Raw genomic sequence first — 20,049 nt, forward strand, 5'->3', positions numbered from 1 at the left:
CTCTATTGAGGCTCCCAGATATAAGTTTGGTCTAACATATAAGTATAAACTTTTTTTTGTACTGTATACAATGTACAGTGCTATTGTATCAACATAATTTACAAGGCAAACTGAAATAAATATGCATATTGTTTATTAAAATTACCAAATATATCAGGAATGCATTCAACAATTTTTAAAAATCACAGTATAATTGTACAGTTCCTTTATATTGTAGACAATGAGCCCAATTGCATTACTTAATAATTTCAACATTTAGAGGGTAAAATATAAATATTTCTTAACATGAGGAGATGAATGAAAGCAGCACTCACCCGTGATCTTCAATGATAATATAGTCCTTTATTGACCGTGGCTCAACATTCCCAGCTAGGAACAAGGCAGGTTACAACATGAGGAGGGAGCGGTGAGGGAGGGTGCAGAGACGAGACAGACGACGGCCGTATCGCGAACAATCGCTTCAACGGGTCCAGTGACCCGTTGAAGCGATTGTTCGCGATACGGCCGTCGTCTGTCTCGTCTCTGCACCCTCCCTCACCGCTCCCTCCTCATGTTGTAGCCTGCCTTGTTCCTAGCTGGGAATGTTGAGCCACGGTCAATAAAGGACTATATTATCATTGAAGATCACGGGTGAGTGCTGCTTTCATTCATCTCCTCATGTTTTGGTGATTCAGCTGCGTCTTGTGCATGCACCGCCCCGTCTTCAGAAGAAGCTTACCTCGTCTGGTCTCTAAGGAGAATTTGTGGAGGTCTGAATGTGAGAAAGCTCGTTCAGTGCCGATCGTCTGACCTCTTGTGACTGTGTATAAATATTTCTTAAATCAACGTACAAAAATCTAATACAAATATAGATTTCGCATTACTGAAGGAAGACAAGGTGCACAGTACATTATAATGTAGAGAAATCCTTGCGAGTTTGTTCAAGTTTCTGAGACATTTATTCGTAAACATAATTAAACTGGACTGAATCCCGTATAATTAAAAAAGCTGTGACTTCCCATTTTTTGACCCGTAATTACAGTCCAGGAAAATAAGAACTATGATCAAAAATCTATAAAGCTGGCTTGTAAACAATTTTATTTTGGAAAAACAAGAAAAGTTATAGCAGGTAAATGCTCATTAATTATGGGAAATTGGGTAACAGTGAAAAACACAAATGAACAGGTCTGATAAGGCAGCATTGTGTCCCTAAGGATAGGGTTCATATTTAACAAATATTTTTAATGTATTTTATAAAGTGAAATCCCAATACAGGGAGTTCAGTGCCTTATACATTCATAATCAAATATGTCTTTCAATCATTATAAAATCTTTGTTCACTGCACATATAATATATCTCAATTTTAGATACTCAAATAAAACATCATAAAAACACTGTCATTTTGTTCGGATTTCTATTCTCTCTTGAGCGAGTCATTGTTGATTTCTGGTCGCTTTATTTTGACCTGGAAGAAACCATACAAAGAATGATCAGTGAACAGCTTTGCAAATTTTAGATTCTTTAGACCAGTCATTCCCAAAACCTGCACATTTTACTCAATATCCTCTATTCTAGTCTGTAGAGGGCAGGAATGGAGAAGCAGCGCAATAGAGCAACCTATGATGGGCCCTGCACATAAAATGCTCATTATTGGCAAAGACCCCTGAATAAGCTGCAGGGGCAGGGCTGGCAAAAATTGCCTTTAACCAGAAATGAACAATTCATTTTTTACCTCACTCCAGTAAGTAGTAAATGAGGTGGAGATATGGCCACGCATCTGTGTGCTGCTGCCAAGGTATTTTTTATTACAGTAGCTTGGTTTTATCATATCATTTAAGCTATATTAACCCCTTCATGACCTTAGGATTTTTCATTTTTCCGTGTTCGTTTTTCACTCCCCTCCTTCCCAGAGCCATAACTTTTTTATTTTTCCGTCAATTTGGCCATGTGAGGGCTTATTTTTTGCAGGACGAGTTGTACTTTTGAACAACATCATTGGTTTTAGCATTTCATGTACTAGAAAACGGGAAAAAAATTCCAAGTGCGGGGAAATTGCAAAAAAAGTGCAATCCCACACTTGTTTTTTGCTTGGCTTTTTTGCTAGGTTCACTAAATGCCAAAACTGACTTGACATTATGATTCTCCAGGTCAGTACGAGTTCGTAGACACCTAACATGACTAGGTTATTTTTTACCTAAGTGGTGAAAAAAAATTCGAAACTTTGCTAAAAAAAAAAATAAAAATTGCGCCATTTTCCGATACCCATAGCGTCTCCATTTTTCATGATCTGGGGTCGGTTGAGGGCTTATTTTTTGCGTGCCGAGATGACGTTTTTAATGATAGCATATTGGTGCAGATACGTTGTTTTGATCACCCGTTATTGCATTTTAATGCAATGTCGCGGCGACCAAAAAAACATAATTCTGGTGTTTCAAATTTTTTTCTCGCTACGCTGTTTAGCGATCAGGTTAATGCTTTTTTTTATTTGATAGATCGGGCGATTCTGAGCACGGCGATACCAAATATGCGTACATTTGATTTTTTTTATTGATTTATTTTGATTGGGGCGAAAGGGGGGTGTAAAGAGTCGAGTTTCCTCTGCTGCACAGGGGGAATCTCGATCCGTCTCCGCTGCGGTCTCCCATTCTCCTCCGGCCGCAGTGGAGTCTGCTCAGCGGGAACGTCGCTCCCAGTGTCTTGCTCGCTCTCACTCTGTACAGAGAGTTACTGCTGCTTCTTCAGCTCCTGCCATTAAAGTCAGTGCTGGTCAGCGGCGAGCGGACTTCCCTGGGACTAAGTCCTTGTTTGCGCACACTGAGCATGCCCAGGGCAAGATCTCCCATTGGAGATCGAGGGTCATGTGCTCAGGCTCTGCAGCACATTCCATTGGACCTCTTGGCAGGTCTTGGAAGGGCAAAGTTTCTGTGGCCACTTCCTGTGCTGCAACTATATAAACTGCGCTTGACCGCACGGCCATGCGCTAGTGTACAATTGAATACGTGTGTTTGTTGTGAGTGCAAGTCGTTCATTAAATACCCCTACCCTATTGTATGACTGTTCGCGTATGGAGTATGGCTGCTATCTAGCGCCCGACAAATCACTCAACGTGTCACACACGTATCAGTGTCTATTGCTGTGACCGCCAGTGCGGCGCCACGCGCCAGTAGTGCGCTTCCTGACCCACGTCTGGGTGCTTAGTGGTGCCTGCCAGCACGGCACAGTTTGCACTTCGGTGCTCTAATTATAAGAGTTGCCTTACACACCCTGTTGCGGTGTTGTGTCAGCAAGTGGTCTAATCGGACTTCAATCCTAGTTGGGGTTAAGTTCGCTGACTGCTTGCTCGCCTTCTATGTGCGGTACCGCGATCCTGTGACGCAACAGGATCGCTTCCTTCACGTTGGGTGAAGTTTAACCCACGCGAGTATGCTTATGAGTACCGCCATATAGTCCGTCATTACTCAGCAGCAGGTTCCATCTCTGCACAGTGGACCCCGGGCTACGAACGCACCATTCACTATCAGTCTTATTATTTGGTGCGTTCCGCTAGCCCTAACATTACACTAGCGCCAGGGTCTGGCTAGTGATGACGGACAAACAGCAATCCCTGCGGTATATACAGCAGCTGGAGGGTAGGTTGGCGGCTCTCGAGAGCGCAACCTCAGCTGTGGATGTTACCGCAGTTGCTGTACAGGCTGCCAGCGTGGCTGCAGCAACTTTGTCCATTGCCACCCCTGTTCCGACATTTACTCGCCTCCCGCTGCCAGAAAAATTTTCTGGTAATAGCACATTTTGTAGGGGATTCGTGAGTCAGTGCTCTATTCATCTCGAGCTTCTGGCTGCACGTTTCCCCACAGAGCGTGCTAAGGTGGGATTTATTGTGTCTCTATTGTCGGACAGGGCGTTGGAATGGGCTACGCCGCTGTGGGAGCGTGGCGATCATGTGGTGCAGAGTGCTCCTCTGTTTTTGAGCACTTTAAAACAGGTCTTTTTAGGACCTCAAGTCACCCATGACACTGCGCTCCAACTGCTGGCATTAACTCAGGGTGAGTCCTTGGTCAGTCATTTTGCCGTCCAATTCCGCACTTTAGCATCTGAGCTGGAATGGTCGGATAAAGCTCTTATCCCCATATTTTGGAGGGGCTTGGCTGACCATGTAAAGGACGCTCTGGCCACTAGGGAGATTCCTGCCACACTGGAGGAGTTAATAACAGTCTCCACTCGAATTGACCTCCGTTTTAACGAGCGGAGGTTAGAGCGAGCCCAGTGTAGGCAGAGGTTTCGGCTGGCTCCTACTTTCGCCAAACCTCTGGAATCTCCGGTCCTGGTTCCTGAGTCACATGAGGCCAGGGAAGTGTCACAAGCGGGACCTAAGTCCCAGACCGCTTGTGCACCCAGGGTCTGTCATGTTTGCCAGCAGTCTGGACATTTAGCCACCAGATGTCCTCAGCGGTCGAGGAAACGTCAGCGTCTAGTGGTCGTAGGTGGAGGTACACTAGACACGGCGACGTTTGCCTCTAAATTGTCCTTTAAGGGGACAATTACTATAGGCTCATTCTCCCACTCGGTAGAGCTCTGCGTGGATTCTGGGGCGGAGGGCAATTTTATGTCTTCTGCCTTCGCCCAACGCCACGCAATACCTCTGGTTATGCTAGCTCAACCTGTAACGGTACGAGTGGTGAATGGGTCGACTCTGCCCTCACAGATAACTCACCAGACCATCCCTTTTACTCTGTCCATGTCGCCATCTCATCAGGAGATTATTTCTCTGGTCGTCATTCCAGAGGGAATTGATGAGGTCCTGTTGGGAATACCTTGGCTACGGTACCACTCTCCTCATATCGAGTGGTCCTCAGGCAGAATTCTGGGATGGGGTGAATCTTGTGGGGGTAGGTGTCAGAGGGAGTGCGTTCAAGTAGCTACAACTGAGGTACCCGCAGATCTTTCCTCTCTCCCCAAGCAGTATTGGTCATATGCAGACGTATTCTCCAAAAAGGCGGCGGAGACCCTTCCGCCCCATCGCCCCTATGACTGTCCTATTGACCTCTTGCCTGGTGCTGAGCCTCCCCGGGGTCGAGTCTATCCGCTATCTCTCCCGGAGACGGAGGCAATGTCACAGTACATCCAGGAAAATCTGGCAAGAGGGTTCATCAGGAAGTCAGTGTCACCTGCTGGGGCAGGGTTCTTCTTCGTGCAGAAGAAGAGTGGGGAATTGCGTCCATGCATAGACTACAGGGGTCTTAACGCCATCACCGTTAAGAATAAATACCCTTTGCCTTTGATATCTGAACTGTTCGATAGGCTTCGGGGAGCAAGGGTATTTACTAAATTAGATCTGCGGGGTGCTTACAACCTGATTCGCATCCGTGAGGGGGGCGAATGGAAGACGGCTTTTAACACCAGGGATGGGCACTATGAATATCTGGTGATGCCCTTTGGGCTCTGTAATGCCCCAGCCGTTTTCCAAGACTTTGTGAAAGATATCTTCCGGGATATGCTTTCCACCTCGGTCGTAGTCTATCTGGATGATATTCTCATCTACTCTCCAGATATTGACTCCCACCGGAGAGATGTTTGCAAAGTCTTCGACCTCCTACGGGCAAACTCCCTCTATGCCAAGTTGGAGAAGTGTATGTTTGAGCAGGAGTCCTTACCTTTCCTAGGCTACATCATCTCAGCCCAGGGATTGGCTATGGATCCTGCCAAACTACAGGCTGTGATGGACTGGCAGGAACCCCATTCTCTTAAAGCGGTGCAGCGCTTTATGGGGTTCATCAATTATTATCGCCAGTTCATCCCGCATTTCTCAACTTTGGTAGCTCCCTTGGTTGCCCTCACCAAGAAGGGGGCGAATCCCAAATTGTGGTCTGAGGAGGTCTCCAAGGCCTTTATCTCTATAAAGTCACACTTCGCTAGCGCTCCCATTCTTAATCGCCCCGATGTTGATAAGCCATTTATCATGGAGGTGGATGCCTCTTCTGTTGGTGCTGGAGCAGTCCTCTTCCAAAAGGATGCTCAAGGTCGGAAGCATCCTTGCTTCTTTTTCTCCAAGACCTTCGAACCAGCAGAGAGGAATTATTCCATCGGGGACAGGGAGTTGCTAGCCATGAAGTTGGCTTTCTCGGAGTGGAGACATCTCTTGGAGGGAGCACGTTTTCCCTTCCAAGTCTTCACAGATCACAAAAATTTGGTGTATCTGCAGACAGTTCAGCGGTTGAATTCTCGCCAGGCCAGATGGTCCTTGTTCTTCTCCTGGTTTCATTTCACCCTCCATTTCCTTTCTGGGGAGAAGAACATTCGGGCTGACGCTCTCACTCGCTCCGTTGTGTCATCTGCGGAGGAGGAACCTCGGCTTATTGTCCCCACCGAGAGTTTGAGAACCGTGGCCCCGGTTTCGCTGGAGTCTGTGCCCCCGGGCAAGACTTTTGTTCCATCTAGTTTGCGACCGGAGGTTCTCTCTTGGGCGCACTCGTCCAGGGTGGGTGGACATTTTGGTACTAAAAGGACATCAGAGTTACTGGCGAGGACATACTGGTGGCCGCATATGGCTCGTGATGTCGTGGAGTACGTTCGGGCGTGTGTCTCTTGCGCCAGGAAGACTCCTCGGCAACGGCCAGCTGGTTTGCTTTATCCTCTGCCCGTGGCTGACAGGCCCTGGGAGATGGTCGGGATGGACTTTGTGGTTGGCTTACCCAAGTCTCGTAATTGCACCATTATCTGGGTGATCACCGATCATTTTTCCAAAATGGTGCATTTGGTGCCTCTTCCACGGCTACCATCTGCACGGGCGTTGGCTGTCTTGTTTATCAAGCATATCTTTCGCTTACACGGTATGCCAGACAAAATTGTTAGTGACCGGGGTCCCCAGTTTGCGTCTCGATTCTGGAGGGAGCTATGTTGTCTACTCAGTATTGAGTTAAATCTCTCTTCGGCATATCATGCCGAGACGAATGGGTTGGTAGAAAGGGCCAACCAGACCTTGGTCACATATCTGCGACATTTTGTTTCTGCCAGACAGGATGACTGGGCATCCTTGCTACCGTGGGCAGAGTTTGCACTTAACAATGCCGTAGCCGACTCCACCGGTCAGACTCCATTCCTCTTAAATTACGGCCAGCATCCGCGTGTTCCTGTGCCCATGCCTGTGTCTTCCTCTGATCCCAGGGTGGCAGACTGGGCTGTGGAGGCACGGGACATTTGGGATCGCACGCAGGATGCCATTCGGGCCTCCAAGGAGAGAATGAGGTCCTCCGCCGATGTTCATCGGCGCCCCGCTCCGACTTTTGCCCCTGGCGACTTGGTGTGGCTCTCCGCCCGTAACATCAGGCTGCGAGTTGAGTCCACTAAGTTTGCTCCTCGCTACTTGGGTCCCTTCAAGGTTCTCGAACAGGTTAATCCTGTGGTCTACCGCCTGGCTCTTCCTCCACGCTTGGGTATCACCGACACCTTTCATGTGTCCCTCTTGAAACCCGTATACATGTCCCGGTTTTCCGAGTCATCTGCCGGGACATCGGGTTCGTCTACGGACGATTACGAGGTGAACGCTATTTTGGGGTGCAAGGTGGTACGCGGCAAAAGTTTTATTTGGTGGATTGGAAGGGTTATGGTCCAGAGGACAGGTCTTGGGAGCCTGCTGAAAACACTCGGGCCCCACAGCTCATTGCTGCCTTCGAGCGTAGCGAGGCCCAAGGAGGGGGGGGGCCCTAGGAGGGGGGGGTAATGTTAGGAGTCGAGTTTCCTCTGCTGCACAGGGGGAATCTCGATCCGTCTCCGCTGCGGTCTCCCATTCTCCTCCGGCCGCAGTGGAGTCTGCTCAGCGGGGACGTCGCTCCCAGTGTCTTGCTCGCTCTCACTCTGTACAGAGAGTTACTGCTGCTTCTTCAGCTCCTGCCATTAAAGTCAGTGCTGGTCAGCGGCGAGCGGACTTCCCTGGGACTAAGTCCTTGTTTGCGCACACTGAGCATGCCCAGGGCAAGATCTCCCGTTGGAGATCGAGGGTCATGTGCTCAGGCTCTGCAGCACATTCCATTGGACCTCTTGGCAGGTCTTGGAAGGGCAAAGTTTCTGTGGCCACTTCCTGTGCTGCAACTATATAAACTGTGCATGACCGCACGGCCATGCGCTAGTGTACAATTGAATACGTGTGTTTGTTGTGAGTGCAAGTCGTTCATTAAATACCCCTACCCTATTGTATGACTGTTCGCGTATGGAGTATGGCTGCTATCTAGCGCCCGACAAATCACTCAACGTGTCACACACGTATCAGCGTCTATTGCTGTGACCGCCAGTGCGGCGCCACGCGCCAGTAGTGCGCTTCCTGACCCACGTCTGGGTGCTTAGTGGTGCCTGCCAGCACGGCACAGTTCGCACTTCGGTGCTCTAATTATAAGAGTTGCCTTACACACCCTGTTGCGGTGTTGTGTCAGCAAGTGGTCTAATCGGACTTCAATCCTAGTTGGGGTTAAGTTCGCTGACTGCTTGCTCGCCTTCTATGTGCGGTACCGCGATCCTGTGACGCAACAGGATCGCTTCCTTCACGTTGGGTGAAGTTTAACCCACGCGAGTATGCTTATGAGTACCGCCATATAGTCCGTCATTACTCAGCAGCAGGTTCCATCTCTGCACGGTGGACCCCGGGCTACGAACGCACCATTCACTATCAGTCTTATTATTTGGTGCGTTCCGCTAGCCCTAACAGGGGGTGATTTAAACTTTTATATTTTTTTTATTTTTTTCACATTTTTAAAAAAAATTTTTTTTACTTTTGCCATGCTTCAATAGCCTCCATGGGAGGCTAGAAGCAGGCACAGCACGATCGCCTCTGCTACATAGCAGCGATCTGCTGATCGCTGCTATGTAGCTGAAAATCAGGTGTGCTGTGAGCGCCGACCACAGGGTGGCGCTCACAGCTGCCGGTGATCAGTAGCCATAGAGGTCTCAAGGACCTCTATGGTTACCATCCTGACGCATCTCCGACCCCCGATCATGTGACGGGGTCGGCGATGACGTCATTTCCGGCCGCCCGGCCGTAAGCGGTAGTTAAATGCCGCTGTCTGCGTTTGACAGCGGCATTTAACTAGTTAATAGGCGCGGGCAGATCGCAATTCTGCTCACGCCTATTACGGGCACATGTCAGCTGTTCAAAACAGCTGACATGTCCCGGCTTTGATGTGGGCTCACCGCGGAGCCCTGCATCAAAGCAGGGGATCTGACCTCGGACGTACTATCCCGTCCGAGGTCAGAAAGGGGTTAAAGAGAGCTGCACACATGGTCTATGCCTTTCAGCAGTATGAATGGGAAAGAAGATGACTGCCATTCTCCTGAGTCTTGGATACGGAATCGCCACTTTTTATACATTTAAGGCATATACGGTACTTTAAAATGCTATGAATGTCTCAGATAGTAATACCCCTTTAAGTTTTATAACAGCCTTTGGGATTGGTTCAATCTGATAAGGTGAACCAGAAAATCTTGTACCTTATATCTTTAATCTTATATGCACTTCTATCATAAAGAAAATGTTCGCACCCTTATAGGTTCATGTTGTACTGTGTTGATAACTAATTTCTGTATTGCATTCTCTGACATGGCTGCAGGTGGTGCTGCAATGTCAGACCTTAGCATGTGTTTCCTGCAATGTATACTCTCTACCTCTCCATTTAATCATTCCTGGTACTATGAATATATAAACTACAAGCTACACTATTCTTTTTCTTGTGAAAAAAAAAAAACCTGACAGACGACATGATAAGTCATTAGGGTCTGTCTTGGAATTGTTGGTGTCTGTCATATATTGGATTTGTGCCATTAATTACTTTTTTATGAATAAAACAGATGTATGGAATTCCTAATCCTAATCTGTACTGTTATTTTGAAGACATATTAGCTATCATACCTCCGCTGAACAGTCGACATTTTCAAGGTGAGGTTCCCAGTCGACCAAATGTGGAGATTTAATGCCTTGATCTGAAGTTGAAATTTCGAATTCTCCAAACCGCTCAAAGGCTAAAAAAATTGATCAACATCAGAGTGCAATATTAATAAATTGAAATATATGCAATAATCTTAGGAAAGAAGATCTACACTTACTTGAAAATAGAGATGTGTTCCAGATAAATCGAGATTTGTATGTTCTGATTAAGAAAATAATAGAAAAAAATTATTAAAATCATTCGAATAGTATTAGATGGTGTGAATAAACATCATGTAGAAGTTACTCTAAACTTAGAAATGATGAGTGCAGTGAACTGTTTTGCATTAAAATATGGAAAGCCCCCAGTGTGTGTCCCAAATTAATTCATATAATCCTTTTCACCAAAACAACCATTTGCCCTACCCCTGGAGTACTTTAGACAGTTTATTAAATTGGTACTCTGGGGAGATAAAAAATTATTGTAATGGCCACACATTAATAAACTATTAGGATAACATGGATGGTGCTGAAAAGCTGAAAGTCGGTTATAGAGTTTTCTTCTATGAAGACTAGCTAGGTGTGTGGTATTGCCACTGTTGAAGTTCTGTGATCCTGATTCCGATTACTCTGCTGCTGATCTGAGTAGTATCCTTTTTAGTGGAGGTGACAGACAGGGATTAAGCACGTGAAAGGCGAGCATAGGGAATTAGGGAAGGCAAGTGATTGCGCGTGATTTGGGCGTGCGCAGTGATTACGAACCACGCATTGGGGTGTACCCATGCACCAGACTGGCGCATGTGCAGACTAATAGCAAACATAAATACCTGGTGTACCTCTCCTGCCACTCCTACCTTGTGTATGAAAAGATCTATAGTTAATACTGTTCAGGTAGAGTTTTCCGATAGCGCTATCCATGAAGAAAGTGAACAGTTAGAGCTATCCCATAGCCCTATTCCTAAAGGAAATGAATGGGTAGAGCTATCCAATAGCGCTATTCCTCAACGTTCATGAGCGTAAGCTATTTCACATGGTTGAACGCACTTGGGGGGATCTGCCGCCAAGGCCCTGCCCATGCCCAATGTTTGGTCCATAGACGACGGCTAGGAGTTAATCCCGCTTTTGTGTACAAAATTTTTTGGCTTTTACAATTGTTAAAAAGCTTAATAAAAAACGTTTGTTTCACATAAAGCCTTGTGCCATCACAAAGGCCACGGTTTCTGTTAAGATTACGCAGGAACATAATTACAGCTCCTGGTTTCAGCTTTAGTTCATGAGGAGGCATCCCAGTGGGATTCAAAGAGTTAAGAAACTCTACAGGGTAATCTGTGAGAATCACACTCTCCTCTTCAGCAATTGTGTCCATGGAGCAATATGTTGAGTGTTCACCTTGAACTTGACTAAGAATTTTGTCATTCAAGGCATGAACATCATCATTCAATGGCATAAGGATTGCTTTATTGGCAATTGCTTCTACCATTGCATTGGTAATCTCAATTGAGTCCCCAAAAATAGCTGTAATTAAATCACCCTCTTCAATAAAAGAATTTGGGATTTCAATTGTGTCTTCTGGCAGACCATATACATTTGACAACTCTCCATTGCCAAGTTTCAGTAACCATGAGTTGCACTCAACTTCATCCTGAGACGTTCTCATATTCTGTTGTAACTGGAACTGTGAAAACTGATTCTAGGAGTTTGAGTATTTAATGGTGGACTGTACAATTTGGGTGCTTTTTCCACCTTCCACTATTGGTAGGGTTTGACGAAAGTCACCACTGTTTATGAAAACTTTTCCACCAAATGGTCTTTTTTTTCCACATATGTTTTGGAACAAATCATCCACAGCGTTGATATTAAAACAGGGAGTCATTGTTACTTTGTCCCAAATAACGACAGATGACTCAAGCTCCTTTGCTTGAAGTGAGGTTGGCTTAATTTTTGACACTGTGGTCTCATTTGTTGTAATTCCAAGGCAAAATTGAAATGGTAGGTGCTACCGTTTTGTAGTAATGTAGCCACCAATCCAGTGGAGGCTACTGAGAAAATAGACTACTTTTCTACTTGTAGTGTCTTGTGCAAGCAGTTGTACAAAAATGTCTTCCCACTGCCTCCTGGCCCATCCAGAAAAAAACAGTGTGAGCTAGTGTCTTCTGGCTGTGATGCAGCATTGACTGCTTGCATAATTGCATCGAAAGCTGATCTCTGAGCTTCATTAAGCATAGCTTTCAATTGCTCAGCCTCCTGCTTTATTACAGCATAATTCAGTCAGTCCAGTATTTCATCTGGAACATTTACTGGAGTTGGCAATCCGTAGTCAGCACAGGACTTTTATTGCTCAAGAGCACTTCACTAATATCACGAAGAGCCAGTTGCTCAGCAATTTCTGGAGTATACCGCCTGGTGTAATCCTCCATAAATTCGGTTTTATATTTTTGCCATAATGTCAATGGTTTAGCTGGTTCCCCATGTACACAAATTATAGCAAATAATTTGCGAAGTTGGTAGGGCATTTGGAAAGTGATTGCATCCATTATACAGTCTTCCCATTGGCAATCATCTTGCAAAAGATGAAGATCAATGCACGAATTTTTATACGTGTCATGTACGACTCCGTTGACAGTCCTTAAGTGGGCATAAGACTTTGCTCCTCTTATGTGAAGTAAAAGGAGTCTTAGGTAATACAGCTCACCATCTGTTAAAGAGACTGTATACATTCGGGCAATTGTTTTCCCAAATTGAGCCCGTTGGTTTTTCCATCCTTCTATTACAGCTTTTTTATCCCAGACATAGTGTTCAGGGATTCCACTGTACAAATACTGATGGGCGGAAGCATCAACTCTGTTTAGCTCAAAATAAGCCTGCAGAGTAGAAGCTTTTGAGTCTGAAATAACCATATCCACATTACCATCTTCAAAAAACACTTGCTGCATGTTTTCAAGGTGAACCGCAAGCCTTTTAATGGTGTGTGAAGCATCATGCATTTTATTTTTTCTGATTCTCCACATGCCCTCAGGGGTGCTTATATACTGAGAATCTAGGTACATGGCTGGTTCATTCCAGTTTAATGTATCAAACTTGATATTGGCACAGTCATGTCCTTTGTATACATATTTGAAAAGATATTTAACACTTTTTATTGAAGCACATATCTCAACATTGATATGGCAATTGTACCTGAGTAATAAATAAGGGTTGTATGGAACTACCCATCTACTGTTGATTTCTCGCGTTCCTTGTCTGGTTTTCCCAGTATTGCATCGACGGTACTGTGGATAACCAACAACATTGGGGTTTATGTCTGTATTAAATTCCTTTGGGAATTTTTTTTGCACATTGACCATCTGTCATGCATTTAGCACCAGGTTGATCTTCACCACATGGGCCATGAATCATGTGCTTCATCACTGCCTCATGCAGTTTTGGATTTGCTGTCTCATTTGGGATTTCAGCAGAGACTAATTAATCAATTATTTCTTTGTCCCTCGGTTTATCTTCCTCTCCAAGGATTAAGAGCATGTGAGCGTGTCGTAGTCCACGCTTTTGAAATACTATTACATGCACATAGGCAACTACACGGCCAAAAATGTGTTTTTTCAAAATCTCGTTAAGCACGTCTTGGAGTTTGATTTTAAATACTCGTGCAACCAAATCTGGTCTGAACTCTAGCCAATGCCATGGTTCTACATTTTCAGGAACTTCTTTCCACTTTGGGTTACAGGTCATCGTAACAAAAAGATCTGGCTTTCCAAATTTTCGGACAATTGTCATGGCATCTTGGTAATTTTGCTGCATAGCACTTGGGATTCCAATGAAAGTGGACGGTAAAATTACTGGTGTCCCAGCTTTTAGCCCTTGGTGTAATGCAGCATTATGGATGTGATCCATAATGCTGGCATAACTGTCGACGCGTAATGCCTTTTGATTTTGTTTTATATATTTGTTCCTGTCAGATTCAATTTTGACGTAACTGTCAAGGATAAATTGTTGCATCAACTTCCCAGCATTAACAAGGGGATTGAACTCGTCACGTCACGAATGACAAGCCTGTATGCATAGTACTGCAACAGGGTGATTTTTTCTCGTCACTCTTGATCCACCGGTATGGATGGTAGCTGAATGTCACCAATTCCTTGATGTTGCACACTTAGGGCAATTGGAGTTGTCAAATTTATTGTCCATCCACTGTCCCCATATGGGAATAGAAGTGGATATGTTGTTGCATCACACTTTCTGTGAAGAAAGCTGATTTGAACAGTTTGATTTTCACTTTTGAGGTAACTCTGATGTCCCTATTAAATGGGGGTTCACCCATTGAATTTTGATAAATTATAGCTACTTCATTGCACCTTGGTGCATTGTAATGCCTCTGGTCATCGTTGTAGTCATTTATAATTGACATTGTTATTTCGAGTGGATCGTGATTTTCTAATTCAGCAATCCTCTATTCCTCTATTTCAAATTCCCTTGTCATTGTGAAGGCTCTTGCGAGTGGGTTAATTGCTTTCATTTTCTTTCCAAGAGATGATATCAGTGCTGGGAGGCACTTTTCATTTGCTTGACTTCTTGTACTTATTGCTTCTTCACTGTCCAAGATATAAATCTGGGCAAACTTGGGAGTACTACACATAGCGAGATGCAATGGGGCAGTTCTGTGGTAAATTTGTCCATGAATTCGTAAACAGTATGGACCATGCCCTGGAGGTGGCACTACTTGTGCTCCCATTGATGCCAAAGCAAGCGAGCTATTGTATTGCCTTATATTAGCCATAAAGTTATTGGAGTGCTGATGCTCTCCTTTCATCAACTTGACAAATTGATCATCCATACGAATGGGACGTAATTGGATGCACCCTCTCTTGCAGCAGGAAGGGAATGTTTTGTCCTGCGCCATTTCGTCTTTGAAATTTTTAGATTGGCAGAACTGACATCGAAATGTCAGTTTGCCAGCATAGTGCTCTTCAATACGTGTCTCATTAATTTGATTGAGAAGTCCTCTAGCGGCAAATGTAACTTGCCATCGTCAAGTGGCTCTTGCATTTTGGACACGTATTCTACCTTGTTCTCTTTTAGTGAAATATGTGTATCACATTGTGTATTGTGTGTTGCTCATTGTCGTGAAGCATTAGATGCTCTACGTGATTCAGTTACTTTATTTGTTTCTCTTGCTCTGGCCACACTCTGTCGGGCTGCATCAGCAGTTCTTCGACAATTTTGTTCATCTTCTGCTTCATTAAGATGCAGGTTACGCATCCGCATGCGATTCGCTTCTCTACGTGCAGCAGCGCGCTCAATTTGATCCATCTTTGCAATTTTGCCTCACAGTGTTGCCTCACAGGCTAACATTCAAAAAAGGCTTATGCCTTAAAGGCATTATGCCTTAACTCGCCACCAGGGGGAGCTCCTCTCCTTAGGTATCCATGGTTATGACCAACTGTGGATGACTCATTGTGCACAAACACACGGACACGTCCAAATTACGGTAGGTATATTGATTACGGACAGGCATAGGTTGGTGTCAGGAGGTGTCCCATCCCTGCTCCTCTCCTTTTTTCTGTCCCATTGTACTTATATGCTGTGTCGCCCACAGACATACCCGAGTCCGAGCGTGACAGCCAGAATTAACAAATCCTTCTTTATGTTTTTCAAATGGTAGATTATGGCCATTCTGTCTCTACCACAAGCGCTACTAATTGGTTAACTTTGTAATATTTCCTATGAAATGCTATCCTTATAACCTGTAATTTTCTCCTACTGTAGTTTATATTACAAGTGTGAACCAGTTGTCACTTACTCATCTGCATATCCGTCATTCTCTTTTTTCTTTCGATACCAACGAACTGCAAACCAGATTCCCAGGAGCAGCAGGAGAAGGAAGGCCAAAGCTCCAAATAATATGCCAAAGAAAGGACCCAGGTTCATGGAGAGATGTTCACATTGGGGTCCAGATGTGATGTAGATAGAGAATGGTTTACAACTGAAAGAAAAAAATTGGCTTATTTACATACGTATATTGTTCAAAATGTAAGAAAATAGCTGATCAAAATTCTCTAGCAGATTTCTAGGATGTGTCATTCCCACAACTATGCTGTGTTTAGACGTACACAGACTAATGTATAAGATATTGATGGAATCTGTACTGAAAATCTGAAAAAAAAAATCTGAATATGGTCATGGGGTATATTTATATAGTGAGTCAGTGACACACCATAAAAGCCCTATGAGTTTTTATCATGACCTTTCCACAAATGTGGTGTTCTTTTTAGAACAACAATTATGATAACATATAGTCCGGTTCACTATGTATTGATTTAGGCCTTCGCCGGATTTTTTTGGAGAGTCTGAAAACTATACATTTTTGGAAAGGTTATAGTATAAGCAATACGAAAAACAATGTTTCCATTTGCCCCGAGTCCCACGTGACCGCCATATTGGATTTGACAAAATGGCTGACGTAAAACCAATTTTCGTTAATATCTCAGCTTATAAATAACATAAAAATAAAATTTGACAGCTAAACATACATTTTAGGGCTAAGAAATGCAATATTACTAGTTGCAGATGTGTTTTAGATATTTACTACAGCAGTTTTTTATAATTAATTAGTATTGACATAATAATACATAATGACAGGAATCACATGTTTTTTTTTTCTTTTATTACAGGAGTTGAACATGACAGACAAACCACAAGCTACTGAAGTCACTTGTGAAGGTGAGGCACCTATCAACTGGAAGCTATGTATGCTCTGTCAGTCTTCCAATGGCAATGAGAAGTTGGTGCAAAATCCTCGGATACAGTCTTACCAGCGCGTTTTGGACATAGTAGCAGAGAGGGCAAGTTTACAAGATGGCAACTATGTTGATATCCATCGACGGATTAGCAACAGGAAAGACACAATCGCTACACATCAGGCAGTCTACCATCGAAGTTGTTACACAAATGCAATTAACAACGACCAAATACAACGAGCCCGGGACCGTTCTGCACATGCATTAGCTACTGGTAGCCACATTACCAAGAAACGAGGATTAAAAAGAGGACGTGCTGAAATGGACGAATCAGGTTCATTAACATCTGACTCTTCATCACCATTCACGAGGTCACATACATGGCCACTGGATAAGGAAAAATGTTTCTTTTGTCAGAACGATGAGAATGAGAAGCTTTATAATGTGAGGACAGTCAACGCAGGGAAATCGTTGAAACAAGCTATTGAAACATCAGATAATTTAACACTGAAAACAAGACTGAACACATGCATTGCACCAGGGGATGCACATTCTATTGACGTCCGGTACCACAAAAGCTGTTGGACAAAGCATGTTTTTCATGGACAACGAGAACGTAGTACCAACAGAACAGACCACAAAGAACCCTTATTACAACGTGCAAGTCTGCTAGAGTTGATAAACCTAGTGGATATTCAAACACAGAACCAATCATATCTATCTATACAAGATATCGAAACCACTTATTTGAATATGCTTGGTATAGAAGGCGTGGAAAATCACAAACCTACATTCACTAGAAAGTGGCTCAAAGAAATTATAATGAATGCCTTGCCACATCTGAAATCCTGTCTTTCAAAAAACAGAAGGGAATCAGCAGTTCTTTATTCACCAGAAGCCTGTGAGGAAATCATGGTTAATTCTGCAATGGAATGTCGTAGTGATGATGCAGACAACATGCAGACAATCTACAAAGCAGCACAGTTAATTAGGAAAAGCATTGCTAATTTTACAACGGAAGTCAATGATAAAAACACCATAACGGTCACTAGTGACATAAACGACGTTCCAGCAGAATTATATTCCGCTATCCGTTGGATCATAACAGGGCCGATTGACAGCCTTGAAACTCAAAGAAGGACCAAAATTGTTGACCGAGCAGCACTCACTATGAGTCAGAACATCATGTATGAATTCAAATCAAAACGCCAGGTCAACTACAAGCCAAAAACCGAATCATCAGTATTCAGACAACCCAACGCACGAGAAAACCCACAGGTCCTGGGGCTAGCTCTGACTGTTCATCACACAACTCGCGATAAGAAATTAATGAATCTTCTTAGTTCACATGGGTTTTGTGTTCCCTATGGCCGTACCCTACGAATGGAAACTGCTTTGGCTAATGCTGTTGTAGAAAACACCCGAGAGTTAAAAGGTCTTTACGTGCCACCATTCTTGAAGAAGGGTACCTTTGTGTTCTTTGCAGTTGATAACACAGACTTTGCAGAGGATACCCCTGATGGGAAAGGAACCACACATGGAACTATTACTGCTGTATATCAGCAAGTAGATGCTGTTGGAGAACCAGTTGCACCACCCTTGAAGATAACAGATGCCCACACTTTATCTGTCACTCCATACCATGTACATATGTTGCACTGTGACAAGCCAAAAGTACAACATACCCAAAGATCAGAACATTTTGTCACAAACAAGGAAATATCAGGTTCTTCCCAACTTTCACAATTTGGATGGATTGTTGCTACTGCTGTATCCAGAATGCAGCAACTAGAGAAAGCATCGAGCAAAATTCCTGGATGGTCAGGATACAACTCACTGTTGTCCGAAAGCAAGCGATTTACCAACGTTGGAGCCTTACCACTGCTACCAGAGCTAGCACACGAGTGGTCAACCTTGCTGACTGTGATCATGCAAGCAAGTGAACTGAGGAAGTTGACTGTTGGTGAAGATCATCCCACTGTTATTTCATTTGATATGGCTCTGTATGAGAAGGTTGTCCAACTTCTAGATGCAAGACCTGATCTGAAACGCACCGTTGTTCCACGACTGGGAGAGCTACATGTTGTAATGGCTGCCCTGCGCGCTCTGGGTACCTCTACGGAGAACTCGGTATTGATGATGCATGGATAGAAGGTGATGTGTATGGGTCTGCAACAACAAGGCAAATACTGAAATGTACCCATTACAAGCGTGCTCTTCGTGCTCACACATATACATATGTTGCTCTGTATGAACTGTTGCTGGACGAGTTCTTCATTGATAATCCAGAACTAAAACAGGTGTGTTTGATGGCAACAGAGGGAATTGAAGCTGCCTGTTCTGAGGAAAACAAGAACACAAAAAGTAAGTCAGTGAAACAAGCAAGCACTACCCTACTAGAGGCCTTGACCACTGCTGACATAATCACAGTCTTTCAAACATGGGTGAAACAGAGATCCAAAAATGCAATGTTCAAGTCAATGATGAACTACCTACAGCGAGTGGAAACAATCCTTTTATTTGTTGCTGCAACCAGGAATGCAGACTTTGAGCTTCATCTTCAAGCCGGAGAGCAGCTCAGCAAGCTCTTCTTTGCATTTGACCGGATGAAATACAAGCGATTGTGGCCAAGGTATATCACGGACATGCATGACCTTAAAATAAATCACCCTCAAACATGGGAAGAAATGAAAGCGGGTAACATTTCAGTCACGAAAAGTGCTATCCCATTTGTATCCATTGGGGCGGACCATGCATGCGAGCATCTGAACAAGCTGATGAAAATCCATGCTGGCATAGTCGGCATCTCGAACAATGCCAATGCTCGTCAGAGATTCTTCATGGCCACACCTGAACTCTCCCGAGTTGTCAAAGAATATACCAGACAGTTTGATTTAGAACGTGACAAAACCAGAGAGCATCACGATCTTGGGCCAAGTGCAGTCAAGAAGTGTCATCATGTTATTGACAAGATTAAGGAAGCAATTTTGAAACATGGCAACCCATTTGCTGTTGTAGGTGACAAGTTGCACAATGTAATCACCCATGCCTACATCCCTGATGAGTATGTAAAAATGATCCTGAATGCAGATGAGACAGGTCAAAAGCTGTATGAAGACTATGTGTTGGCGCGAATCAATGGGGATGTTAGCCTATGGGCACCAGTAAAGAAGGAGAACAACAGGATGTTCATGTCGGCAAACAAGAAAACCACAGTAAAACTCCGAGACAAGACTGTTGATCTTAAGGAGACCAAGGACTTGTATGGAAGAATGATGGTTTTGGCAAGGTCCAACAGAGACATAAACCAGAAAGTGGCCATTGGGAACTACGAATTCACTCTGACCCCAAGAGCCTTTTTTGCTCCAGATGGTACAATGTTACCATGCCATGACAAATCGAAACTGATCAGTCTCCTTAACAAGTTGGTT

The 20,049-nt window shown here is 44.2% G+C and overlaps 1 protein-coding gene across 1 annotated transcript in view; it reads right to left on the reverse strand.

The window, feature by feature from the left end:
- Window positions 1–810: 810 nt before the first annotated feature.
- Window positions 811–20,049, reverse strand: part of LOC138638068 (mucin-4-like) — a 305,885-nt gene continuing 286,646 nt past the window's right edge. The window contains exons 25-28 of the mRNA XM_069727051.1: window positions 15,682–15,864; window positions 10,067–10,110; window positions 9,873–9,982; window positions 811–1,445 (exon numbers count right to left, since the gene is read on the reverse strand). Of these exons, the coding sequence (XP_069583152.1) occupies window positions 1,395–1,445; window positions 9,873–9,982; window positions 10,067–10,110; window positions 15,682–15,864 (388 nt within the window). The 3' untranslated portion in view covers window positions 811–1,394. The remainder of the gene's footprint in view (window positions 1,446–9,872; window positions 9,983–10,066; window positions 10,111–15,681; window positions 15,865–20,049) is intronic.

The sequence above is a fragment of the Ranitomeya imitator genome, chromosome 5 (assembly GCF_032444005.1).
Source record: "Ranitomeya imitator isolate aRanImi1 chromosome 5, aRanImi1.pri, whole genome shotgun sequence".
Lineage (NCBI taxonomy): Eukaryota > Metazoa > Chordata > Amphibia > Anura > Dendrobatidae > Ranitomeya > Ranitomeya imitator.